Source organism: Plecotus auritus, assembly GCF_963455305.1.
Source record: "Plecotus auritus genome assembly, chromosome: 11".
NCBI classification, from domain to species: Eukaryota; Metazoa; Chordata; class Mammalia; order Chiroptera; family Vespertilionidae; genus Plecotus; species Plecotus auritus.
In genome coordinates this window covers 55,441,862-55,464,383 of record NC_137777.1, presented here as the reverse complement: position 1 = coordinate 55,464,383, position 22,522 = coordinate 55,441,862, and the positions used below count along the sequence as shown (strand labels likewise).

The 22,522-nt window shown below is 46.3% G+C and overlaps 1 protein-coding gene across 1 annotated transcript in view; it reads right to left on the bottom strand.

Moving 5' to 3' along the window:
- Positions 1-11,306: 11,306 nt before the first annotated feature.
- Positions 11,307-22,522, bottom strand: part of CNBD1 (cyclic nucleotide binding domain containing 1) — a gene marked incomplete at both ends in the record, with an annotated part of 216,030 nt that continues 204,814 nt past the window's right edge. The window contains 2 exons of the mRNA XM_080646967.1: positions 11,307-11,423; positions 14,131-14,190. Of these exons, the coding sequence (XP_080503093.1) occupies positions 11,307-11,423; positions 14,131-14,190 (177 nt within the window). The remainder of the gene's footprint in view (positions 11,424-14,130; positions 14,191-22,522) is intronic.

The window sequence follows — 22,522 nt, the reverse complement described above, 5'->3', positions numbered from 1 at the left end:
CCTTGTTATGAGGCTTTGAGCTCCTGAAGGCTGGACTGCAAACCCTCCATTCCCCTTTCCATGTTACACTTTTGCCCGCAGCTGCATGTAGCTGTCTTCTCCCTCGTGTGTATGAAATTAGCCAACTGGCGAGGGGGTCAGCGCAGGATTTCCAGGGTGACCCCCTGCTCTCCATACTGCCCGCAGTATTGGAATCAATGCTCATATATGATTCAACCCTGTCTCCGCTTAATTTGGCTCAAGCAGTGACAGGTGGCCTCAGACCTATTATGTCTGGTTTCAGAATCACTGGTTCAGAAGGCAGTTCCATTTTTAAGTTTTTAATTCCATATTGTTCCTATAGAGGCTGTTGCAATCTGCATTCCCATCAACAGTGCAGGAAAGTTCCCTTTTCTCCACATCCTCGCCAACACTTGTTTGTTAATTTGTTGGTGATAGCTATTCTGACAGGTGTGAGGTGATATCGCATTGTGGTTTTAACTTACATTTGTCTAACAATCCGTGACATTGAGCATCTTTTCCTATGTCTATTGGCCATCTGTATGTCCTCTTTGGAGAAGTGTCTATTCAGGCCCTTTACCCGTGTTTAAAAGTATAGGGAATATAGTCAATAATATTCTGATAACTATGGATGATGCCTGGTGGGTACTAGGAAATATTGGGGGGAACGCTTTGTAAAGTATATGATTGTCTAACCATTATGCTGTACAGCTGAAACTAATACAAAGATATTGAAGGTAAACTGTAACTGAAAATAAATTTTGAAGTTAGTTGAAAATAAAGCTTGAAACTGGGAAATGCAATATTAGTTTCGAAAATTTATTTGAGATTGAAATAACCACTTTTTCTCTCTTGCTGGGAAGATGTAGGGGAATTAATGTGACTCCATTGCCTCACAGGCATCCAGGCAGACAAGGAGACCCAGAAAGAGCACGAGCCCAGCTGCCCAGCAGAGGAGGCGGCAGCAGTAACCAGGGACCTGGAGACGGGACTGGGACTGGCTTCCTGCTTCTTCTCTGTGGCCTGAGGGGCAGGGACAGGCGGCAGCATGCGCCTCACTTTTGCGTGTCTGTGACACATTCCTAAGTGACCCAGAAGGACTGTGAGATGAAGGCCTTTGCTTCCACTGGCATCTCTGTGGTCGAGCCTGTGTGCTCTCCAGGAGTGACCCTTTCCCCACATCCTCGCCAGCACTGGTCTGTTGATTGACTGATGGAGCCATTCTGACAGGCGTGAGGTGACAGCTCACTGTGGTTTTGGTTTGGCAAATATATTCTCCTATACTGTGGGCTCCCTTTTCAATTTGCTGATGGTTTCTTTTGCTGTGCAAAAGCCTTTTAGTTTAATGTAGTCCCATTTGTTTGTTTACCATTGTTTCCCTTGCCCTAGGAGGTGTATTGGCAACCATATCACTATGTGCACTGCTGGTGGGAATGCAGACTGCGCAGTCACTGTGGAAAGCAGTGTGGAGTTTCCTCAAAAAATTACAAATGAGTCCTGGCCAGTGTGGTTCAGTGGTTATAGTGTTGACCTGCACACCAAAGGGTCTAGGGCTTGATTTCCGGTCGAGGGAAGGTACCTGGGTTGCTAGTTCAATCCCTAGCCCGGGCTGGGTGTGTGTGCTTGGGGGAGGCAACCAATCCATGCATCTCTGTCACAGTGATGTTTCTCTCTCTCCCTTCTCCCCTCCCTCTCTTCCACTCTCTCTAAATCAATGGAAATATCCTCAGGTGAGGATTAACAACAAAAAGAAAATTTAAAAATGAAACTGCTATTTGACACAGTGATCCCACTTCTGGGAATATATCCTAAGAAATCAGAAACATTCATCAGAAAGAATATATGCACCCCTATGTTCATAGCAGCGTTGTTTACAATAGTGAAGATCTGGAAGCAGCCCAAGTGCCCATCAGTAGACGAGTGGATAAAAAGACATGGTACATTTATACCGTGGACTATCACTCTGCCATTAAAAAGAAGGAACTGTTACCTTTTATATTTTTTCAATTATGTTTTTATTGATTTTTTAGAGAGAAAGAAAGGGAGAAGTAGAGAGAGAGGGGAACATGGATGAGAGAGAAACATGGGTTGGCTGCCTTCTGCACACCCCCTACTGGGGATTGAAGCCACAACCCAGGCATGTGTCCTGACCAGGAATCGAACCAATGACCTCTTGGTGCATGGGGTAACCCCAACCAACTGAGCCACATGGGCCCAGCAAGAATTCCTACCTTTTGCAACATCGTGGCTATGAGACCCTGATTGGCAAATTGGGACTCTCCTCACAGGTTCTTGTCTTGTGAAGTTTGAAGAATAAAATTTATGATTGTAAGCAAAAGTGTGGAAATTTATTGCAAGCATATACAAGCTCCCCCTGGGGAGGCGTCCCCATAGGGGAAAATCGCTTTCTCTCTAAAATGGGCAAAACCTAGTGTAGTGAGTCTCTGTCTACAGGTTTATCACTGCTGGTAGTCTTTGTCTGTTCATCACTTTCTAATTGGACTCTTCCTTATTTTATGTCTCCAGTGCTTTCCTAATTGGCCACTTTCGCCCTTTTCCCTGCATGGTCTCAGTTCCACAGTTTCAGCGCTCACCGGTGCCCCTTCTTCTTCTTCCCTTATCTATAACATTCTTGTAAACCATCTGTCGGCTTGGAGCAGTCTCTGCCCATCATGTATGTGTTCCTCTCCCAGACCCCCTTTCCCTAACTGCCTCTCCTGTCTCTAAAATCCTTTCAGATGGACCTGAAGAGTATTGTGCTAAGTGAAATGAGCCAGTCAGAGAAAGACAAGTACCACATGATCTCACTTACATGTGGAACCTAATGAACAAAATAAACTGATGAACAAAATATAAACAGAGGCATGGATCCGTGGAAGAGACAGACAGCTGTCAGAGGGGAGGGGATGAAAGAGGTGAAGAGTCACCAAAGAGCATATACTAGTACACACAGCCCATGGACAACAGCGTGGCGGAGGCCAGGGGCGGGGCCGGGGCTGGAGGTGGGCAAAGGGGGGAAATGGGGACATCTGCCAGAGTGTCAACAATAATGTTAAAAATAGTGACTCTTGATCAGACCATAAGCAGTTTCTTTTCTGATGCTATTTTCACTAAGAATGTAACATTCTAACACTTGTTTTCTCTTTTCTTCATGATAGCCATCCTAGCAGGTGTGTGCTTTTCTTAAAGTCACAGATCTCTTTTCCCTCTGCTATTTTCTTCGAAACTTCTTCACCTACTTCAGTGGTTTCTCGGTCAATACACCCTCTCCTGGGACAGCGAGTGTGAGTGTCCCTGACAACGCGTCAGTCGCTGCTGAAGTCCTTTTGGGGGAGAGGAGCAAACACGTGCAGCAGACATCAGAGTGGCGCTGACTCCACCGACGGGCACAGTCACAGCCCAGGGCAGCACTTTTGGAAAACCATTTCCTTTCCACAGGATTGGTCCAGTGTGAACGCTGACCATGTGGATGATGTGCCCCAATAACCCACGGTGACCGCTGCAGGCCGGGAAAGATAGAACAGGTGAGGATGAATAGGCCAATAGGTTTGTTTTGATAAAAAAGACCTTTTATTGTAATGAAACCAGACACAAAACGGGTCCGGGCCTCCTGTCACTACTTGAGCCAATTTAAGCAGAGACAGGGTGGGTCATATGTGAACGCTTATTCCAACAATGCCGGCACATGGGGAGCAGCGGGGCACCCTGGAAACTCTGCTCCCCCGCCCCTGCTCCCTGCTGCTTATAGAGGGAGAGAGAGCTGCGTGCAAGGGGGCAAGGGGGCGGCAGGAGACGGGCTGCAGGGCCAGTTGCGTCTCCTTCCAGGGCAGGGGTGGGCAAACTTTTTGACTCGAGGGCCACAATGGGTTCTTAAACTGGACCGGAGGGCCGGAACAAAAGCATGGATGGAGTGTTTGTGTGAACTAATATAAATTCAAAGTAAAGGAGCGGAGGGGAGAGCAAGAGAACCGGATAGAACAGCCGGATCCGGCCCAAGGGCCGTAGTTTGCCCACGGCTGTTCCAGGGCCTTGAGGCCCCATAACAAGGCAGTTGATTTCAATGGTGTGAAAGCCCAGCTCTCCGGTCTGGGGGGCGGAGAATGGTGAGCGCTCCCCAGGCAAACTCCAAGGGTCCAGGGCCAGGCAGCCAGATCAATGGGGTCCTGTCCTGGGTTTGTTGTCAAATGCCTTTTCTTTTCTCACCTATAGACCCATCTGGCCCCAAGGCGTCTCTTAGCTTTTCACAGCCCTGTTCTCCTGCAGCAGGTCCTCCAGTCCCCGGGGGTCTGCGGGAAACCTCTCCCCTACAGGTAGCGGGGGACTAGCCATCCACACGGGTCCTATTCTCACTGCCTGCCCTCCCCCATCAGTAACTGGGTCTAGCTCTCCACGCACCGGCCCAGGTGTGCCCCTGATTGGTAAACTGGGCTGTGTCTGCTGCCCTCCCGTAACTCATAACTCATCGTAAGCCCTAACTTTATCTCCAGTTCAACCTTAGGGGCATCTTTCAAAGGCCCCCAACCACGTCCCTTCGTTCCTGAGAGCACCCCGGGGCTGCCTGGCAGAGGGGGGCGGACAGAGCCCTGCTTTCCCTGGCAGCCTCATGCTAATGCCGGAGGACCAAGCCGGGGATAAAGTCAGGCTTAGAGAATGAGACAGCGTGAGAGGAACAGGAACTGAGAAACAGGGAACGTAGGAAAGGGAAGTGGGGCTTCAGAGCCGAAGTTCAGGGGCGTTTCTGAAGCCCAGCTTGTCTGCATGTTGCTGTGGCGGACACAGGTCTCCTCCTCTTTATTTCTCCCAGTGATGGAGTGAACTTCACAGCAAGGCACCACATTTCCGCTGCCCACTTCAGCATGCGTGCAAGACCTGGCAATGCACTTCCAAGGCTCACTAGGAGTCATTTCATCCCTGTTAACTTAAAACAAAAAAAACTTCTGTGTAAATAGTTCATAACCATAAATTCACATGCAGTGAAGAGCACCCAGAGACACAGAACTACACAGCTGTTATGAGAACAAAACGGGCACCAACAGGCCTCCGTTCCCTTTTGGCAGCCACCTGTGGAGGAGATGATCACACTCCACACACCTCGTTCCGGAAAGGTGTTCCTGCAAGAGTCGCAGGAAGGGTGCTGCCCTGAACTGCCGAATCCGATGACGGCAGGAAGTGTCATGAAGGAATTCCTGAGGATCTGGAGACAGAGGGGACAGATACTGAATTATGAAATACTCTGAAGTTAAAAGGGGAAGAGCAAGTACATTGGAGGAAAAATTTTGCATGTTGGGGGGAAATGACAAAATCCTCTTTATTATCATTGAGTTTGTGAAAGGAAAAGGGTGATGAAGGCTTTCCAAGGGAAGGGCATTCATTCCCCTGATGTCTGAAAAAGAGACCCTAACATTAGGCTAATATGGGGGACACTATGGTTAGATGAAAAGTGGGAGGAAAACATGAAAAATAGCAAAATTCAAATATTTCATTCCAAATCATCAACAGCATTACTGTGTGGCATCACACAAGAATTGACCAGTAAAAAGTTCAATTTTGGCGATTCCCTTTAAAAAGGAGACTGTGACAAGTGAAAATGGTCAGAAAAGATAATGACGAGGTCCTAGTGCAGTGGTTGGCAAACCGCGGCTCGCGAGCCACATGCGGCTCTTTGGCCCCTTGAGTGTGGCTCTTCCACAAAATACCACATGTGCGTGTGCACGTACAGTGCAATTGAAGGAGTACCCTACTTAAGTTAATAACAATGTACCTACCTATATAGTTTAAGTTTAAAAAATTTGGCTCTCAAAAGACATTTCAATCATTGTACTGTTGACATTTGGCTCTGTTGACTAATGAGTTTGCCGACCACTGTCCTAGTGGAATGTGGGCTTCTGAGGCACAGATTCTCCTCTTGGGTCCTTGGCCAACAAAGCTGAAGAATAAAATTTGCAGACTAACGGCTTCTTGAATAAAAATGTAGAAGTTTAGTGGGAACATATACAAACTCTATCTGGGCCCCCAAATGGGAAAAGCTTGCTCTCTCTCTCTCATGGGAAAAAAACAAAAAACAAAATCTGTCTCATGTCCTTTTGTCTCAGTTTATATATGCTGTAGTTCTTTGTCTGAACCTGGGACCCTTTCTAATTGGACCCTTCCTCAATTTAGGACCCCTGTGCTTTCCTCATTGGTCATTCTGCTACATAGTATCAGTTTCAAAGTCTAAAGCCCACGTGGTGCCCACTTTCTCTCCCCTTATATTGCAACATTCCTCTATGCTCTGTGAATGCTCTGTGAATGTATGCCTTCCTCTTCCCTTATCCTGTGGCATTGCTTTATCCTCTGTGAAAGCATTCTGGCGTCTTGGAGCTAGTTCTGCCCTTCACATATCCATCTAACCTGTTCAGGTTGCAGTTGCTTTTGACCTCCCTATGGCTCTCCCAGCTGTCCTGGCCAGAGATGTTTTATTACCACTTGTGGCTCTCCTAGCTGCTCAGGTCAAGGCTGCTTTTGATCTGCCTTATGTTTGCTATAATTGCTCAGGCCAGAGGTACCTCTGCCCTTGATTTATGGCTGTTTTAATTGCTCAGGCCAGCAATGTCTCCATCCTCCCTGTCCACCTCCCCACTGCGCCCCCCCCCCCCATCCGCACCTGTCTGTCTAATAAGCTAGCTAGCTAACCCTTATCACTAGGAAGAAATGTGGAAAGACTTGTGTTACTTTAGTCTAGAGAGAAAAAAATGAATAGTCATTTAATAGGTAAAGGTGTGTGTGTGTGTGTGTGTGTGTGTGTGTGTGTGTTTTATTTTTTAACCAAAGCTCATCCAAATGATGTGCTCCATTGGGTTCTGGAGTTTCCCTTGAAGACATTTAGAAAGAGACTAGAACATATTTCACAAAGTGTCACTGATGCTCACCTGCCTGAGACAGGCCCTGGAGTAGAAGGCTTCTCAAGAACCTTACAGCTCTGTTACCTGATAATTCTAGAATTCCATGCTAATTCAACTACTTTACACTGTCAGTGTTCTCCATGTATGGGAACAGGCATCAGCTGCTGTATTTTATTTCATGTAAAAGACAAGAGCTTAAAAATACCGTCAGACAGCAATTTGTACCTGACCTGAAATATTTTCATGGTTTTCTAAGCATGGGAGGTTTGAAGGAACTGTGTGCAGACTGCCTTGCCTACAAAGGGAAGTTATTAAACAGCATGATGTGAAAGAAATTAAAACAGAAAGGAAGGAGAGTGGTAGGGAAAGTCTCTATTGTTAATGGTGTTTTCATATCAAACCCTAGTCCCAATGCTGAGAGTGGCTGGGAGGTCAGGGACCTCCCCTAGAAGCCACCTGCCCAGGCACCGGCTTCTCCACAGCAATGAGGGAGGTCACCTGTCCAGCGGAAGCACTCCTCTTCCCTGAAGGGCTCAGGGAAGCGGCAGAGTGAGCATCTGTGGCTGGTTTAGTATGACTTGGGCTTTTCCTTATGCTTCTCATCAGAGACGAACTCAAAAGAACATCTATTAACATTGACTAAAATACTGACCTCCAAGTGTGTCCAGTTCCTTATCTGTAGAGTAGGGAATAAAAAATAACAGAACCTACTTCATATGGGTTTTGAGAGAATTGAGTTGACCCATTTGAAGGCTCAAAGTTCTTGCTTAGGTTAACTATGATTATTACTGTATGGCTTTCTCAACTGATCACTATTTGATAAATTCATCAAATTAACCAATACTATGTACTTCCTACATAAAAATATTGTGTAATATTTTCTCTCTTTTCCGCGTCCAGCGCGGCTATAGAGCGGGTCCAGTTCCTGAGTAAAGGAGCTGGGGATTGAGAAACAAAAGAAAGAAAGAGACAAGACACAAAAGGGAAGGAAAAGCTGAGAACCCAGTGGGACCGCTGCCCTCTTCTGCTGGAGAGACAGCGACCCAGAGCCCATGCAGATGTTTATTTTATACCCCACATACCAGGAAGTTCCACCAAAAGTCAGGACAAAGGACACTAATTGCATTCTTGAGTAGGCCCGAGCATTCCTGGTGCTTGACTGAATTTACGTATCAAAATCCACTACCCGACACCTGGGCTGAAATGAAGGTCAAGCTGATAACACCCTTGCCTTTTTGGCAAAGCGTGTTCCCAGGGCATGGCTTTGCCTGTCGCCTTGGGGTTCAGCTGACAATTTAAAGAAATGCCCATGTGCCTTCCCAAGCGCTCTCTACAATATTGTGATTAATATGCAAAGCAAACCAAAATGTATGTGGCCAGAAGGCCACCCTTACATTCAATTATTGTATAATCTTAGAAACACTTTTATGCATATTGAACAATGTGAAATTAAGTACTGTAATGACTCAGTACATAAGTTAATGTCTGAAAGTAAGGCTGTTATCCAGCCTTGACCAGTGGTGCTCAGTGGTTAGAGTGTTGGCCCATGCAACTAAGGGTCAAGGGTTTGATGCCTAGTCAAGGGCACATACCTGGGTTATAGGCTTACCCTAGCCCCAGTCTGGGTCTGTGCAGGAAGCAACAAATTGATGTCTCTCTCTCTCTCTCTCTCTCTCTCTCTCTCTCTCTCTCTCTCATCAATGTTTCTTTCCTTTCTCTCTCCCCTCTCCTCCCTTCCACTCTCTCTAAAAAAATCAATGGAAAAAATATCCTCAGGTGAGGATTAACAAATAATAATAATAATAATCTACACTAATAAAAGAGAAACATGCAAATTGACCATACCTCCACTACGCCCACAAGCCAATCAGGAACAAGTATGCAAATTAACACAACAAAAATGGTGGCAGCCATGGAGCTGAAGCAAACAGGAGGCTTGGGTTGCCCCTGGCGATGGAGGAAGCCAAGCTTCCTGGCCAGCCCTGGCCTCCGCTGAAGGCTACAAAGTTTCAATTATAGAAGATAAATAAGTCCCAGATACCAGGGCCTCAGCTTGGGTCGCCAGGGGGAATGGCTGGCCTGCAAACCACCACAGACCCCTCGCCCAGGCCACCCCATGCCCCCAGGGAACCCCCACACTGATCTGGGACACCCTTCAGGGCAAACCAGCCAGCCCCCACCCATGCACCAAGCCTCTATCCTATCTAATAGAAGAGTAATATGCAAATTGACCGTCACTCCAACACACAAGATGGCTGCCCCCATGTGGTCAAAGATGGCTGCCCCCATGTGGACACAAGATGGCCACCACAAGATGGCCAGCAGGGGAGGGCAGGTGGGAGGGACCAGGCCTGCAAGGGAGGGCAGTTGTGGGCAATCCAACCTGCAGGGGAGGGCAGTTAGGGGTGACCAGGCCTGCAGGGGAGGGCAGTTAGGGGCAATCAGGCTCGCAGGGGAGCAGTTAGGCATCAATCAGGCTGGCAGAGGAGTGGTTAGGGGGTGATCAGGCTGGCAGGCAGAAGTGGTTAGGGGCAATCAGGAAGGCAGGCAGGCTAGCAGTTGGGAGCCAGCAATCCTGGATTGTGAGGGGGATGTCCGACTGCTCGTTTAGGCCTGATCCCGGATCGGGCCTAAACGGGTAGTCGGACATCCCTTGAGGGGTCCCAGATTGGAGAAGGTGCAGACTGGGCTGAGGGACACACCCCCATCCAAGAATTTTGTGCACTGGGCCTTTAGTAATAATAATAGTGCTGTTATCCATATGGAAGTTTTTGTTGAATATTTTGAAGTCTTTAAAAAGAGAAAGGTGAGCCACCAAATTATTGTCACTCTGTAATCATGGGTTCAACTAGAGAAAACTTTTAGATTGAAAAAATTCAAAGAAAACAGATGTTTTCTACTTTTGGATCCTACTGGAGATTTATTTAACTTCTAGCTCCACTTGTCAAAAAACAGACAAACAAACAAAGCCAGAGATTGCTTTTGGTGTAATTTAGGATTCCAGTTTCTCAATCATGCGACACATGTGATACTCCAGAATCTGGTATTTCATTACATGTCTTAAAATTATTATATTTAGCATACATGTATGCATAATACAAATGACATATATAATTTTCCGTAATTCTTCAATATGAAGTCTTTTTGTGTTTGAAGACACCTAAATCATCACCATGATGTTCTGAAGTGCAGTGTGGAAGTCACTTTCAAAACCCACTCTGCATATCCACCAGTTCCCTGCCTCTACCTAGGGAAAGAGAAGCAAACAGACTTTGCAGCTTCGACTGATATTTTGAGCGGACAGTTTTATCACTATCATCATTTCCACTTAAATTAGAAGTTTCAGATCCTGTACAGATCAGTTATTACTCTAAAGCATAAATTATCAAAAACAGTAAGCTTGACTACCACATGATTAGGCAGTGGCAGGTGTCACATGATTGCCTGTGGGCTCCTCCTCAGGGCGGCCACCAGAGGAAATATATCAAAATGGTGATGATATTGATGGAAGAGCTATACAGCTACACCTTTGTAATAGGCTATTTTAGAGTCCTGTGCAAGTCTGACTTCATGAAATATTTTTTCTAAAAATGTGGGTAGAAATTCTATTTGCAGATACAATGGTTTGAATGTCTGTGTCCCCACCCCCCATCCCCAATGTGTTGGTGTCAGGAGTGGGATCTTTGTGACATGCTTAGGTGCTGAGGGTGGCACTCCCAGGAATGGGATCAGTGTTCCTCTTCATAAGACGCCCCACAGAGTGGCCTGGTCCCTTCCAGCAGGTGAGCTCACAGGAGAAGGTGCAGGCGGCTCTGCAGGAAGAGCACCTTCACCAGAACATGACCATCCTGAGGTCTGGTTGTTGGCCTTCCCGCTCCAGGCTGTGAGGAAGACATTTCTGCTGTAGGTAAACCCCCTGTGTGCAGCATGTTGTGACAGCAGCCCAAACTGACTGAGATCTTACATACACTGCAGAATGCACAGCAAATGAGCTGTGCTTTGCAAACGAGTTTAGATGGCGAAAACCTCTATTGTTTTACAGGCTTGAAAAGGCAACAATAAGCTTCCTATTCTGCTTTCAACTTTATACTTAATCTAATGAGCCAAAGCATGGTATTTAATTTAAATATACTTCAGTTAGAAGCTTATTGGGATTCAGATGTCACAAAACTTATTTTAAAATGTTTGGTCCATAAAATTTGTTATGGAGGATATTTCTACCTCTTTTTATGATACAAGACCCTAATAAAAAAATGAACTGAACAATTCCGTTGTCCAGTGTAAATATATGAGGAGGAAGGTCTTTATATGAGTGAGTCAGTAGGAAGCGTGTCTGCAGGACTGACTTTGAATTCATAGTGAATTCAAATAACAAACTAAGCAGAAATGGATCCATGCGGAAACCCAGCTTTTTGAGCGGTGTCTTTAATAAGTGACCAGGGTGTCCTTGAGGTTCCTTGGGATGCTCGCCCAGTGGTGGTCCCATTTGCCGAAGCCTGGAACAATCCCATTGTAATGCAAGGAGTCTCTCACTGTCTTATCCTGGAAAGAGAGGGTAGTTAAAGATAATTAATCCTGTCACCCCCTAAACCTTAAAACTTATAATTCCATAAACGGCAGTAATTTCATAGAAAAACAATTAGAAAAACAAAAAAAGGAATATGTCTTAAAACTTGAAGATAGAATTTTTCATCTAAGCAAAATATATAGAAGATATGATTTATACACAATTCCTATTTAAAAAAAACTTTTCAAAATTCATATCTATTAATTATTTCTCAATGGAGCTAAGTTTTTTGACTTTTCAAAAACATGGATGTGAGGAGAAATTGTAACTGGGTTATAGAGCATGTTTTTCCAGTTCTATATTCTGTTTTTCCAGTTCTAACACTATTTGGTCTATGCTACTGTTTAATGCTACTCTGTAAGAACCTTAAAGTACACTTCAGACGAGAGAGAGACACGTGAACAAAGCATTTCATGACAGTTGGGGATGACCCGAGCCCTGACTGTCTGCCGGCCCTGGGCGGGCCACCAGCACGGCTTCATGACATGCTCTGGTGGGAAAGTGGGATGTGAGGATCTCAGAGGAACGAGGGAGACTCAGGGCCGCCCACATGGGATCTATGTGGAAGCATGACGCTCAGGAAGGAACCCTGGGGAGGGAGGGCGAGTCACACACAAAAGCTCAGACCCCAGCGACTCTGGTGCCAGAACAGGCATCCTGCAGGACCAGTCGGATGCTAGGCAACAGGGCTTCCCCACAAGAGCTCCTGCGGCAGGTGCTTGCACAGGTGGCAGTCAGCCCAGATGTTAGACCTGTTGGACACGAGCGAGGAGCTTCAGGTCTGACTTCATGAGTGGTTCCCGCATTAACGCCGACAAATGCGAGTCTCGTACAACCAGCCAGGAGCTCACCAATCACTCTCTGAGTCGGTGTCTGACCACAGGAAATAATTAAAGAAATAAGAGCTTGAGTGAAGGCCCTCGAGGCCCACAGTTTCCAGGTATTCCCCCATAAAATTGGGGTGACATCAACAAAGTCATGGCACCTCCCATGCCAGCAGAGAAAAGACCTTCCTGCCTCCCTTCTTCGGCATCGCTGAGTCCCTGTGCAAGACAGGCCCGTGCCTGTCAGTCTCTCTCCCATGTGGGATGACAGTCTAGTCATGAAACATGCAATAGCAGTGATTCAGGCGAAGGTGTTTCAGACAAGAGAGAACCGTTAGACGTTCCGTAGGGCAGGCGATCTTGGCAGAGGCAAAACTCTTATAAAGTCACATGCAAAATTCTAAAACCAGATTTGATTTCCTTTAAGGGAAATTGGAAAGTATGAAAATATTATTTACTTTTAAATGTTTGTGTATGGGATTAAAGAGATGGCCACATTTTATTTTAGAAAGAGCTCAAATTTAAAAGGAAAAATGCTACGTATTTCAACAACAGACTTAGTTGTTTAGTAAGCTGTAATATTTGGAGCGAAGCAGAGCCCTGGTGGGAGCTGAACCGTGGTCACTGGGGTGGGGTGGCGCTGCCCAGGAGAGTGGGGGCTGCCTCCAGGCCATGGGAGGGGGTGTTTGATGTGGGAATCCACCCCCCTCTGTTTGCTGCTCTCTCCTGAACACAGGTACACATTCGGGGGCTCTCCTGTGTCCCCACCTGCTCCCTGGCCCCAGGGACAAGCACAGTCCATGGTGCCTGCAAGGGCGGCCCCTGGGGCTCAGCCCAGCCGCCAGGAGCTCCTCGGAGAACCAGTACCCTCGCTGGTGGGAGAGGCATTGGAGCGGGCTTGCTCTGAATTAAATGTCCTGCTTAACATCTCTGCCTGCCACTTGCACTTCCCATTGGAGCTGTGGCGTCTAGACCACCTTCTACCTCGGCAGCCAGGAAGGCGAACCGAGGTGCCGGCTAACAGTTGTCTTGGTCATCACGCTGGGGTTTCCCTCCGGATCCTGGAGACGGCATCTCAGCCGAGCTCACTCTTCCGCGGCCCCTTTTTCTTTCTGAGCACACGCACAGACACAGGCGAGGAGATGGCCACAGGGTCCTGCCCTCGGCATCTTGGAGGAGGCGCTGAACTGGCCATGGAGGAGGTGGGAGGATGGGACCCATGAGGATGCCCCGCCGTCAGGGAGTTTCCACTCCGCCCCGAGCTGGAGAGCCCGAGGCAGTGTACCCTCTCCACCCTAACTTCCTCCACCTCACGCATGGCGGGACACTCACGCATCACAGGAGAAAGACAGTGAGGTCCGCACCGCCCACCCACCCTACGGCCCTGGCAGAGCTCCACACACGCAGAGAACTCCCTGGACCGGAAACAGGGCAAATGCAGGTTCCATTCACTCTGTGTGACCTGAACAAGTTGCTCCATCTGTCCAGTCCTCACCTTCCGCTTCCATCAAATAAGGGGAGCAATCATCGCAGGTCACGGGCAAAGAACATGACACATGTAAGTCACTGAGCACACGGTGCCTGCTTCATGCATGTGCTCCCTCTCACTTTGGAGGGAAAACATCGAGTCACTACAAAGTGATTTCGCATGTCTTCCGTGAGCCAGTGCTCAGCTATGAGGGACTAAAGAATATATTTTTCAGTGGGAATATTTTTTTAACATCATTTATTGTAATTACTTTGTTTCCCTTGATAGTCATGCTCTGAAAAGACTGTCACTAGTTTAGTTAACTAGTCCACCACAGGGGAAGCATGGTTAATCCTCCTGCACATTTTGTTGTAATATATGGTAACATACCTTGAAAGTTCTCCATTCCTTTTGTAGTTCTTTTTGCAAATACTTATATCTGACATCCTCCTGCAAGAAAATGTAAGGTTAGATTGATTCAATGAACCAACGTGTATTCAGCTATGTAGCTTCCTGTACTGTGAATTAAATCACTGCACCGACAGTCAGCAAGCCCGGAGGGTGAGCCAGGGCGGCGGGAGAGTGGCCCAGAGCTGACGGCTCGCAGTGGGAGATGGTTCCCTGGTGCACAGCACAGCACACAGGCAGGCGGCTCGGGCCTCCCAGGCAAGCAGGGTCTTGAAACACAGTCCTAGGGCAGCTTTAAGAAGAATTATCAGATATATAAATAATTTAGTTACACTTATATCAACACACACACACACAGTCTTTCCAGGTATTCGTCCATCTTGTAAAACAAAAAGCAGTTAAGAGACAGGAGGTGGAATGAGACCTGCTCCCCTGTGTCAGTGAAGACGGGGCCAACATGATTTCTCTGGGACTGTGTCATTTAGACTGTCCATCCACTTGTTTTCTGTGTCTGTCATCTGATTGTCATTATTGTATTTAAATTCAAATTGTGAACATAATGAGTGAATACAGGTCCATCTATATGTTAAATAAATGTTTATACATATAAAAAACTAAAACCAACAACTATCTTACTAATTGTCCCCACAGCGTTTTAGTTATCCCATGTAAAAGGGTATTTTCACATGTTAGGACATGATTAAACACATGAACAGAAAAACAGATTGCTTACGCAGAAAAGACCACCACTTGGTATTCCACTATTCCTATCAAAACACCTAATAGGACCTTCCAGCCCATGTATGACCAAAACAATAAAATGATAATGAATCTGATTTCATACATTATGACATAGAATGAGGATGTTCAAGCACATAATGTACAGCAGCTCATTTTCTTCTTCAATATGGTCTTTGACATCAAGTAGTAAGTTTCCAGTTGTTTTATATGATGAACAATAAGTTGTTATAGTTAGAAATGAATCAAATAAACAAATTAATAGAGAGTAAGTCAAGTGGATTTGTCATTTTCACGGAGCACCTATGAGCGCACACTGCACTGGGCAACCCCAGGACCGCGGTAATTCAGCCGCACGCGGGGTTCTCACCTTGTCCATTACTTATGTTTTTATTCAGAATCAGAAATATCAATTCACAGTGACTCCTGGGGAATGAACGCTGTAGAATATCACTTGTGTTTTTATTGGTGGATTTTGAGAACCATGCCTTAGAAATCATGACTCCTTGTGTGCCGCAAACCTCAGGAAGAACCAGTGCCTCACGCTGAGTCCCAGACACTGGCCCGCTGCCTGCCACTCTGAATGAAACATCTTTCAACAGAAGCAGAAAGCAGATATTCAACGTTAGCCGATGTCCAGGGGACACACTGGCCATATGCAGGAGTGAAGGCCGAGTCCTCCCCTCTGTGTGGGAAGTGCTGACAGGGAGTCAGATTTCCAGGTGGCTTCATTTGGGTTTGTAAGAGCAATGTGTACAGTATTCCAATCTCCACACTGTAGCCAAAACTACTTTTCTTTTGAAAGTAATTTTAATGATCCATTCAATTTTTTTAAACCAAAACTAATTTTATTCTTTTCAAGCTATCTATATATTTAAAAGCCTAAGCAACTGTTCAATCGTTCAACTGGTAGCTATGACGTGCACTGACCAATACACAGGCATAGAAACATGGAACAGACTGATGAATCTCAGAGGGAAGGGTGGAGGGGGGAGGGCAGGAAGAGATTAAGCAAAAGTCTTACATTTATACTAGAGGCCCAGTGCATGGATCCGTGCACAGGTGGGATTCCTCAGCCCGGCCTGTGGGGATCGGGCTGAATCCGTGCACTGGGCCTCCAACATCCTCCAAGGGGTCCTGGATTATAAGAGGGCACAGGCCAGGCCAAGGGTTCCTACTGGTGCACGAATCTGAGCACTGGGCCTCTAGTCCTATATAATAAAGAGCTAATATGCTAATTAGATTTGATGGCAGAACGACCTTCCAGAATGACCAGTGGGCGGTGGGGGCAGGGCCGGGGCCATGAGGGCCAAGCAACTGGGGCTGCGAAGGCCTACTTTTGCACAAATTTCGTGCATCGGGCCTCTAGTTTCTACATAAAAGAACAGAATAAAAGACAGTAACATGCAAAGGTAATTTATCTGCACCTTCACAAGAATGTCAAATTAATCTCTTTTGTCCGAAAACGTCAAGTTGCTTCCTCCACCATCATTATCACCCTTCTCAGACATCAGCCTCTCTGTGTGGGCTGCAGGAACCTGATGCCTCACATCAGTTTCCTCCCCTGGAGCTGTGAGGCACTGGACTTGCTTCCACTGTCCAGGGTGCCAGGGTCCAGGGGACAGCAAGCGCTCCCTCACTGTGTGCTGAGCAAGAGAAAGAGGGACAAAATCTAGTCATTTCCTTCCTTCCCTCCTGCCTTCCTTCCTGCTTTCATCCTTCCTTCCTGCCTGCCTTCCTGCCTTCCCTCCTTCCTTCCCTCCTGCCTTCCTGCCTTCCTTCCTGCCTTCCCTCCTTCCTGCCTTCCCTCCTTCCTGCCTTCCTGCCTGCCTTACTTCTTTCCCTCCTTTTTTCCTTCCCTCCTTCCTTCCTTCCTGCCTTCATACTTCCCTCCTTCCTGCCTTCCTGGCTTCCTTCCTTCCTTCCTTCCTTCCCTCCTGCCTGCCTTACTTCCTTCCCTCCTTCCTTCCTTCCCTCCTTCCTTCTTTCATTCTTTCCTTCCTTCCTTCCTTCCTTCCTTCCTTCCTTCCCTTCTTCCTTCCTTCCCTCCTTCCTTCCTTCCTTCCTTCCTTCCTTCCTTCCTTCCTTCCTTCCTTTCCTCCTTTCCTCCTTCTTTCTTCCCTCCTGCCTGCCTTCCTTCCTTCCCTCCTGCCTGCCTTACTTCCTTCCTTCCTGCCTGCCTGCCTTCCTTCCTGCCCAACTTCCTGCCTGCCCACCTTCCTGCCCACCTTTCTGCCTGCCTTCCTTCCTGCCCACCCCTCTGCCTGCCCACCTTCCTGCCTGCCTTCCTTCCTGGCCACCTTCCTTCCTGCCTGCCTTCCTTCCTTCCTTCCTGCCTGCCTTCCTGCCTTCCTTTCCTCCTGCCTTCCTTCCTGCCTTCCTGCCTTCCTTCCTGCCTTCCTTTTTTCCTGCCTGCCTGCCTTCCTTCCTTCCCTCCTGCCTTCCTGCCTTCTTCCCTCCTTCCTTCCTTCCTTCCCTCCGGCCTTCCTGCCTTCTTCCCTCCTTCCTTTCTGCCTTCCTTTTTTCCTGCCTGCCTGCCTTCCTTCCTTCCCTCCTGCCTTCCTGCCTTCTTCCCTCCTTCCTTCCTTCCTTCCCTCCTGCCTTCCTGCCTTCTTCCCTCCTTCCTTCCTTCCTTCCCTCATGCCTTCCTGCCTTCTTCCCTCCTTCCTTCCTTCCTTCCTTCCTTCCTTCCTTCCTTCCTTCCCTCCTGCCTTCCTTCCTGCCTTCCTGCCTTCCTTCCTTCCCTCCTGCCTTTCTTCCTTCATTCCTGCCTTCCTTCCTGCCTACCTTCCTTTCTTCTTCTTTGGAAGGGAGGAAGGAAAGGGGCCATCCTCACAGTTGTGCCAAGGGGCCTTGACTTTGATAGGCATTAAACATCAGTCACCTGAATTAAGTTTCCACCCTAACTAACCCCTTTATTTTTAAATATACATCTTTATTCCTTTCAGAGAGGAAGAAATAGGGAGAGAGAGAAACATAAATGATGAGAGAGAATCATTGATCCGCTGCCTCCTGCATGCCCACACTGGGGATTGAGCCCACAACCCAGGCATGTGCCCATGACTGGGAGGGAATCCAACCATGACCTCCTGGCTCATAGGTCAATACTCGACCACTGAGCCATGCTGGCAGGGCAACTAATCCATTTATAAGTGATATTTTGGCCAACATTATTTTTAATTTGAATAAAATTGCATACAATAAAGGTACTTCTTTTACATTTTCTGTCTCATGACCTTTGACAATTGTATGCACCTGTAACCATCACCCAAAACATGATAAAAAATTATCATCCCGGAACCCGGCTAGTGTGGCTCAGTGGTTGAGCATTGACCCATGAACCAGGAGGTCACGGTTGAATTCCCAGTCAGGGTACATGCCCAGGTTGTGGGCTTGATCCCCAGTAGGGGGCGTGCAGGAGGCAGCCGATCAATGATTCTCTCCCATAATTGATGTTTCTCTCTCTCCCAATGCCTCCCTCTTTCTGAAATCAGTAAAAATGTATAAGAAATTATTCACCAGAAAGTTCCCTCACTGCCTTTCCATCATACCCCTTCCAAGAAACAATCATGTCCTGACTTCTAGCACTGTAGCTTCTTTTTAACTAGCATTTTACTAAGTGAAATTATACAATCCTGTGCATGTCTTTTAAAGTTTCTAGTTTTGTTCACTTTGCAAGGTTCTTCCTGGAGTTCTATGTAACAGTTTGTTACTTTTTATAGCTGGGTAGTATTCCATTGACTCAACGAAGCACACGATACTGATTCATGTTCCTATTGATGAATATTTGTGTTTTTCAATTTTTTTATTATTAAGACTTTGGCTGCTATAGACGTTCTTGTAAAACTACTTGTGGATTCATTTTTTTTTTACTTTGATGGCAAATGCTGGGGGTCCTGGGGTAAGTGCATGTCTAACTCTAGGAGACGGGCACAGGTCTCCCCATGCTGGCGGTGCATTCTACACTGACTCAAGCAATAGACAGTAGTTCCAGCTGCCCCTCCTGCCACATGCCACCCCTGACAGCAAGGTCATAACAATATTCTGTGTTTTCTTCTAGAAGATTTATGGCTCTGGGTTTTATGTTTAAGCATTGGCTCTGTCTTAGTTATTTGGTGTTTTTCTTGTGTGTGTGTGTGTGTGTATGTGGGAATGACCAATAATCACAATAAAAAGTGTTAAATATCTTTAATCATTAAATCCAGTTTAAAACCACAATTGGAAACAATTTCATATGCAACAAAATGGCTAAAATTTTAAAGTGAGAAAATAAAATATAACAAGATTTCCATGGAAAAAAATGAATCTCAACCCCTATCCTCACTCTATCCTATCTAATAAAAGGGTAATATGCAAATTGACCATCACTCCAACACACAAGATAGCTGCCCCCATGTGGTCAAAGATGGCTGCCCCCATGTGGACACAAGATGGCCACCACAAGATGGTCAGCAGGGGAGGGCAGTTGGGAGGGACCAGGCTTGCAAGGGAGAGCAGTTGGGGACAACTGGATCTGCAGGGAAGGGCAATTGGGGGGGACCCAGGCCTGCAGGGGAGAGCAGTTGGGGGGACTAGGCCTGCAGGGGAGGGCAGTTAGGGGTGACCAAGCCTGGAGGGGAGGGCAGTTAGGGGCAATCAGGGTGGCAGGGGAGCAGTTAGGCATCAATCAGGCTGGCAGGGGAGTGGTTAGGGGGTGATCAGGCTGGCAGGCAGAAGCAGTTGGGACAATCAGGAAGGCAGGCAGGCAAGCAGTTGGGAGCCAGCAATCCTGGATTGTGAGGGGGATGTTCGACTGCCCGTTTAGGCCCGATCTCGCAGTTGGACATCCTTGAGGGGTCCCAGATTGGAGAGGGTGCAGGCTGGGCTGAGGGACACACCCCCCATGCATGAATTTCATGCACCGGGCCTCTAGTATCAAAATAAATAATGGCAGTATCTTTTCCATTGATTTCTAGAGAGTTCAGAAGGGAGGGAGGTGGGGGAGAGAGGGAGAGGGACACCAAACCGGCCACGGCTGCTGTTCAGGTCTTATTGGGGGTTGATGCACACTGGTAAATGGGCCCCTTCAGTCCAGTGACAGTATTTAAATGGCCCTTGAAAGACCAGGCAAGTTTATGCTGTTGGAAATGGAGGCCCCTGAAGTAACTTACAGCTGAAGGTGCTGAAGATGCCACACTCGGGTAGTGACGCTCTACTCCCTCCTGCCTAAGTGGCCCCGTCATCCCTAAGCTCTCAACCCAGCACTGAGTACAGTCTCTGAAACAACCAGGCACCAGAGTAAAAGAAAGGAAATAGCAATTTCATGTACATTTTTAATATTTACAGTAACTGTTTAGTGAAATTTAATCACAGCAGGATTCGATCCTTATAATCTAAACACAGCATTCACATGTCGAGAAATCAGTCACATTGCCTCATAGGTAAAACATAAATAAAATCAAACTGGACTGCACTGTTTCTATAATTTTAGAAAGAAAGTCATTAGGGTGTAATGACTGAGAAAAGAGATGACTTAACAAAGACAACAAAATTTGCGTCAGCAAAAGTGAAACATTGACCAGCTCTGTCAAGAACTAATCTTCCCTGAGCCAAGGCTCAGCTTTGACCCTCGTGTTTGTGTAGAAGCAACATTAGGAAGAGGTTCTAGAATCTCGCGGCAGAACCAGAGACGCCATGTACTCAGGATGCCATCTATCATTTTCCTGACACGTGATTTCCACTGGACGGGGCTTCCAAAAGGCTGCCTTATACTAACTTCAGATAGAATTTCTCATGACTTCCAACCATTAACCCTTAATAAATCTGAGACAATGAATCCTTTCATACCTCCTACATAAAGTATTTTTAAATTATATATTTAATGTAATCCATTTTCTTTTCTCTATCATGAGCATCTTTCTTTACATAAACTCTCCATCTTTTTAAAAATATATTCTTTTATTGATTTCAGAGAGGAAGGGAGAGGGAAAGAAAGATAGAAACATCAATGATGAGAGAGAATTACTGATTGGCTGCCTCCTACACGCCCCACACTGGGGATTGAGCCTGCAACCTGGGCATGTGCCCTGACCGGGAATCGAACCATGACCTCCTGGTTCATAGGTTGACGCTCAACCACTGAACCACACTGGCCAGGCTAAACTCTCTTTTTCAATTAAGTTGCCAGCCCTCCTTTAAGAAAGCTTGTATTATTTCCAACCGGAATAATGTGTGAGGTGAGAACCAACATACTTGGCATTTAAGGTACAATGTTTAACATGAAAATGTACAGTAAAAATAACATACCCCAGTAATAAAATCTTTGAACTTCAGATCTCTCCTGCAATTCCAGATAGACATTATATTATCTTCACATCCTGTTACTTGATTTCATTCTTTTGAAAAAAAATGTTATTTTGTTATCGCATGAATTTCACATGGCAATATCAATTTCTCAGGAAAAAATACATATGTGTGGTACAAGAGCAAATAGTTATTAGGATTTGAATTATTGGAAATTTTTATGTGCAGCAAAAATTTTAAACTTGTTTAAACAATTGTATCCTTAGAAAAATAAACAAATGTATCCTTTTGTTTTACAGTAAAATTAGTCGAAATAATAAAAGATAAAAGTCCTTGAGTTGTCTTAGCCCCAAAACTTGGCTACTCTGAGAATTGTACTTAGCATTTGATAATGTTGGGGAAATGTAGAAAATATTCTTGTAGCTTCTGAATTACCACTCTATCAAGTAAACAGCTGTGTTTATTTTCAAATCCTAGATTCCATCATTACCCAGAGTCCACCATCTATGACTAATTCTCCATGCTGTGAAGACCATAAGTTGCCTTGTTTCTTTTAGGTGCCATGGGAATGGAAATGGAGAGGTGGGTCCCTGTGAACTGGGAAAATAGAGCAAAAAGTAAGATGTCGACATGGCTGTTCAATTTTGTATACCTGCCTACTAGGACAGAAATGCCAAGTGCACCCTCCACTCGGAACTGCATGCCCAGGAAGCTTTCTCCAGTTTGTCAATGTTCCTGCTTGACTTGCTCCTGCATCTTGTGTTCACGAGCATCAAGCTGAGAGGCGCACACTTTTCAGTTGGAGCGAATGCCCATGAGAGGGATGCGGTTGGGCATGAATGGAAGAAGGCAAGTGTTGAGAGCAGAGCAGAAGGATACTGCGTAGGGTAGAAAACACGTGGTGTCTGCTAAAGATAATGACAATCTCATATATATAAGTGTTAGGGATACATAATACCTCCCTAAAGGAATATTCGCTAGCCAGTTAATGCTGATTCTCAGTGAGCTCTGACTTCTCACTGGGCGTGGCTGACTTCAAGAGGGATCTCAGAGCAAGGCAGTTCCACCAGAATGGGGAGCCCAGGCAAGTGTGGCTCAGAGAAATGGGCTCTGGGCACACGGCTGGAGGAGCCAGGAGCACCCACCTCTACTTCCCAATTCAACAGGAGTTGGAAACACAAGCAGGTGTGACACGGATAAAACATGCCAATATGCTGTGTTTCCTTCCAATTCTTCTAATGTTCTTTTTAAAATTCATCTGGAAAATTAGTGCAAAATTGAATTTCTGAAATCCTGTGACTGTTTCCTTATCAATAACTAATAGCCCTGTGCACAAATCTGTGAGCCAGTAGCT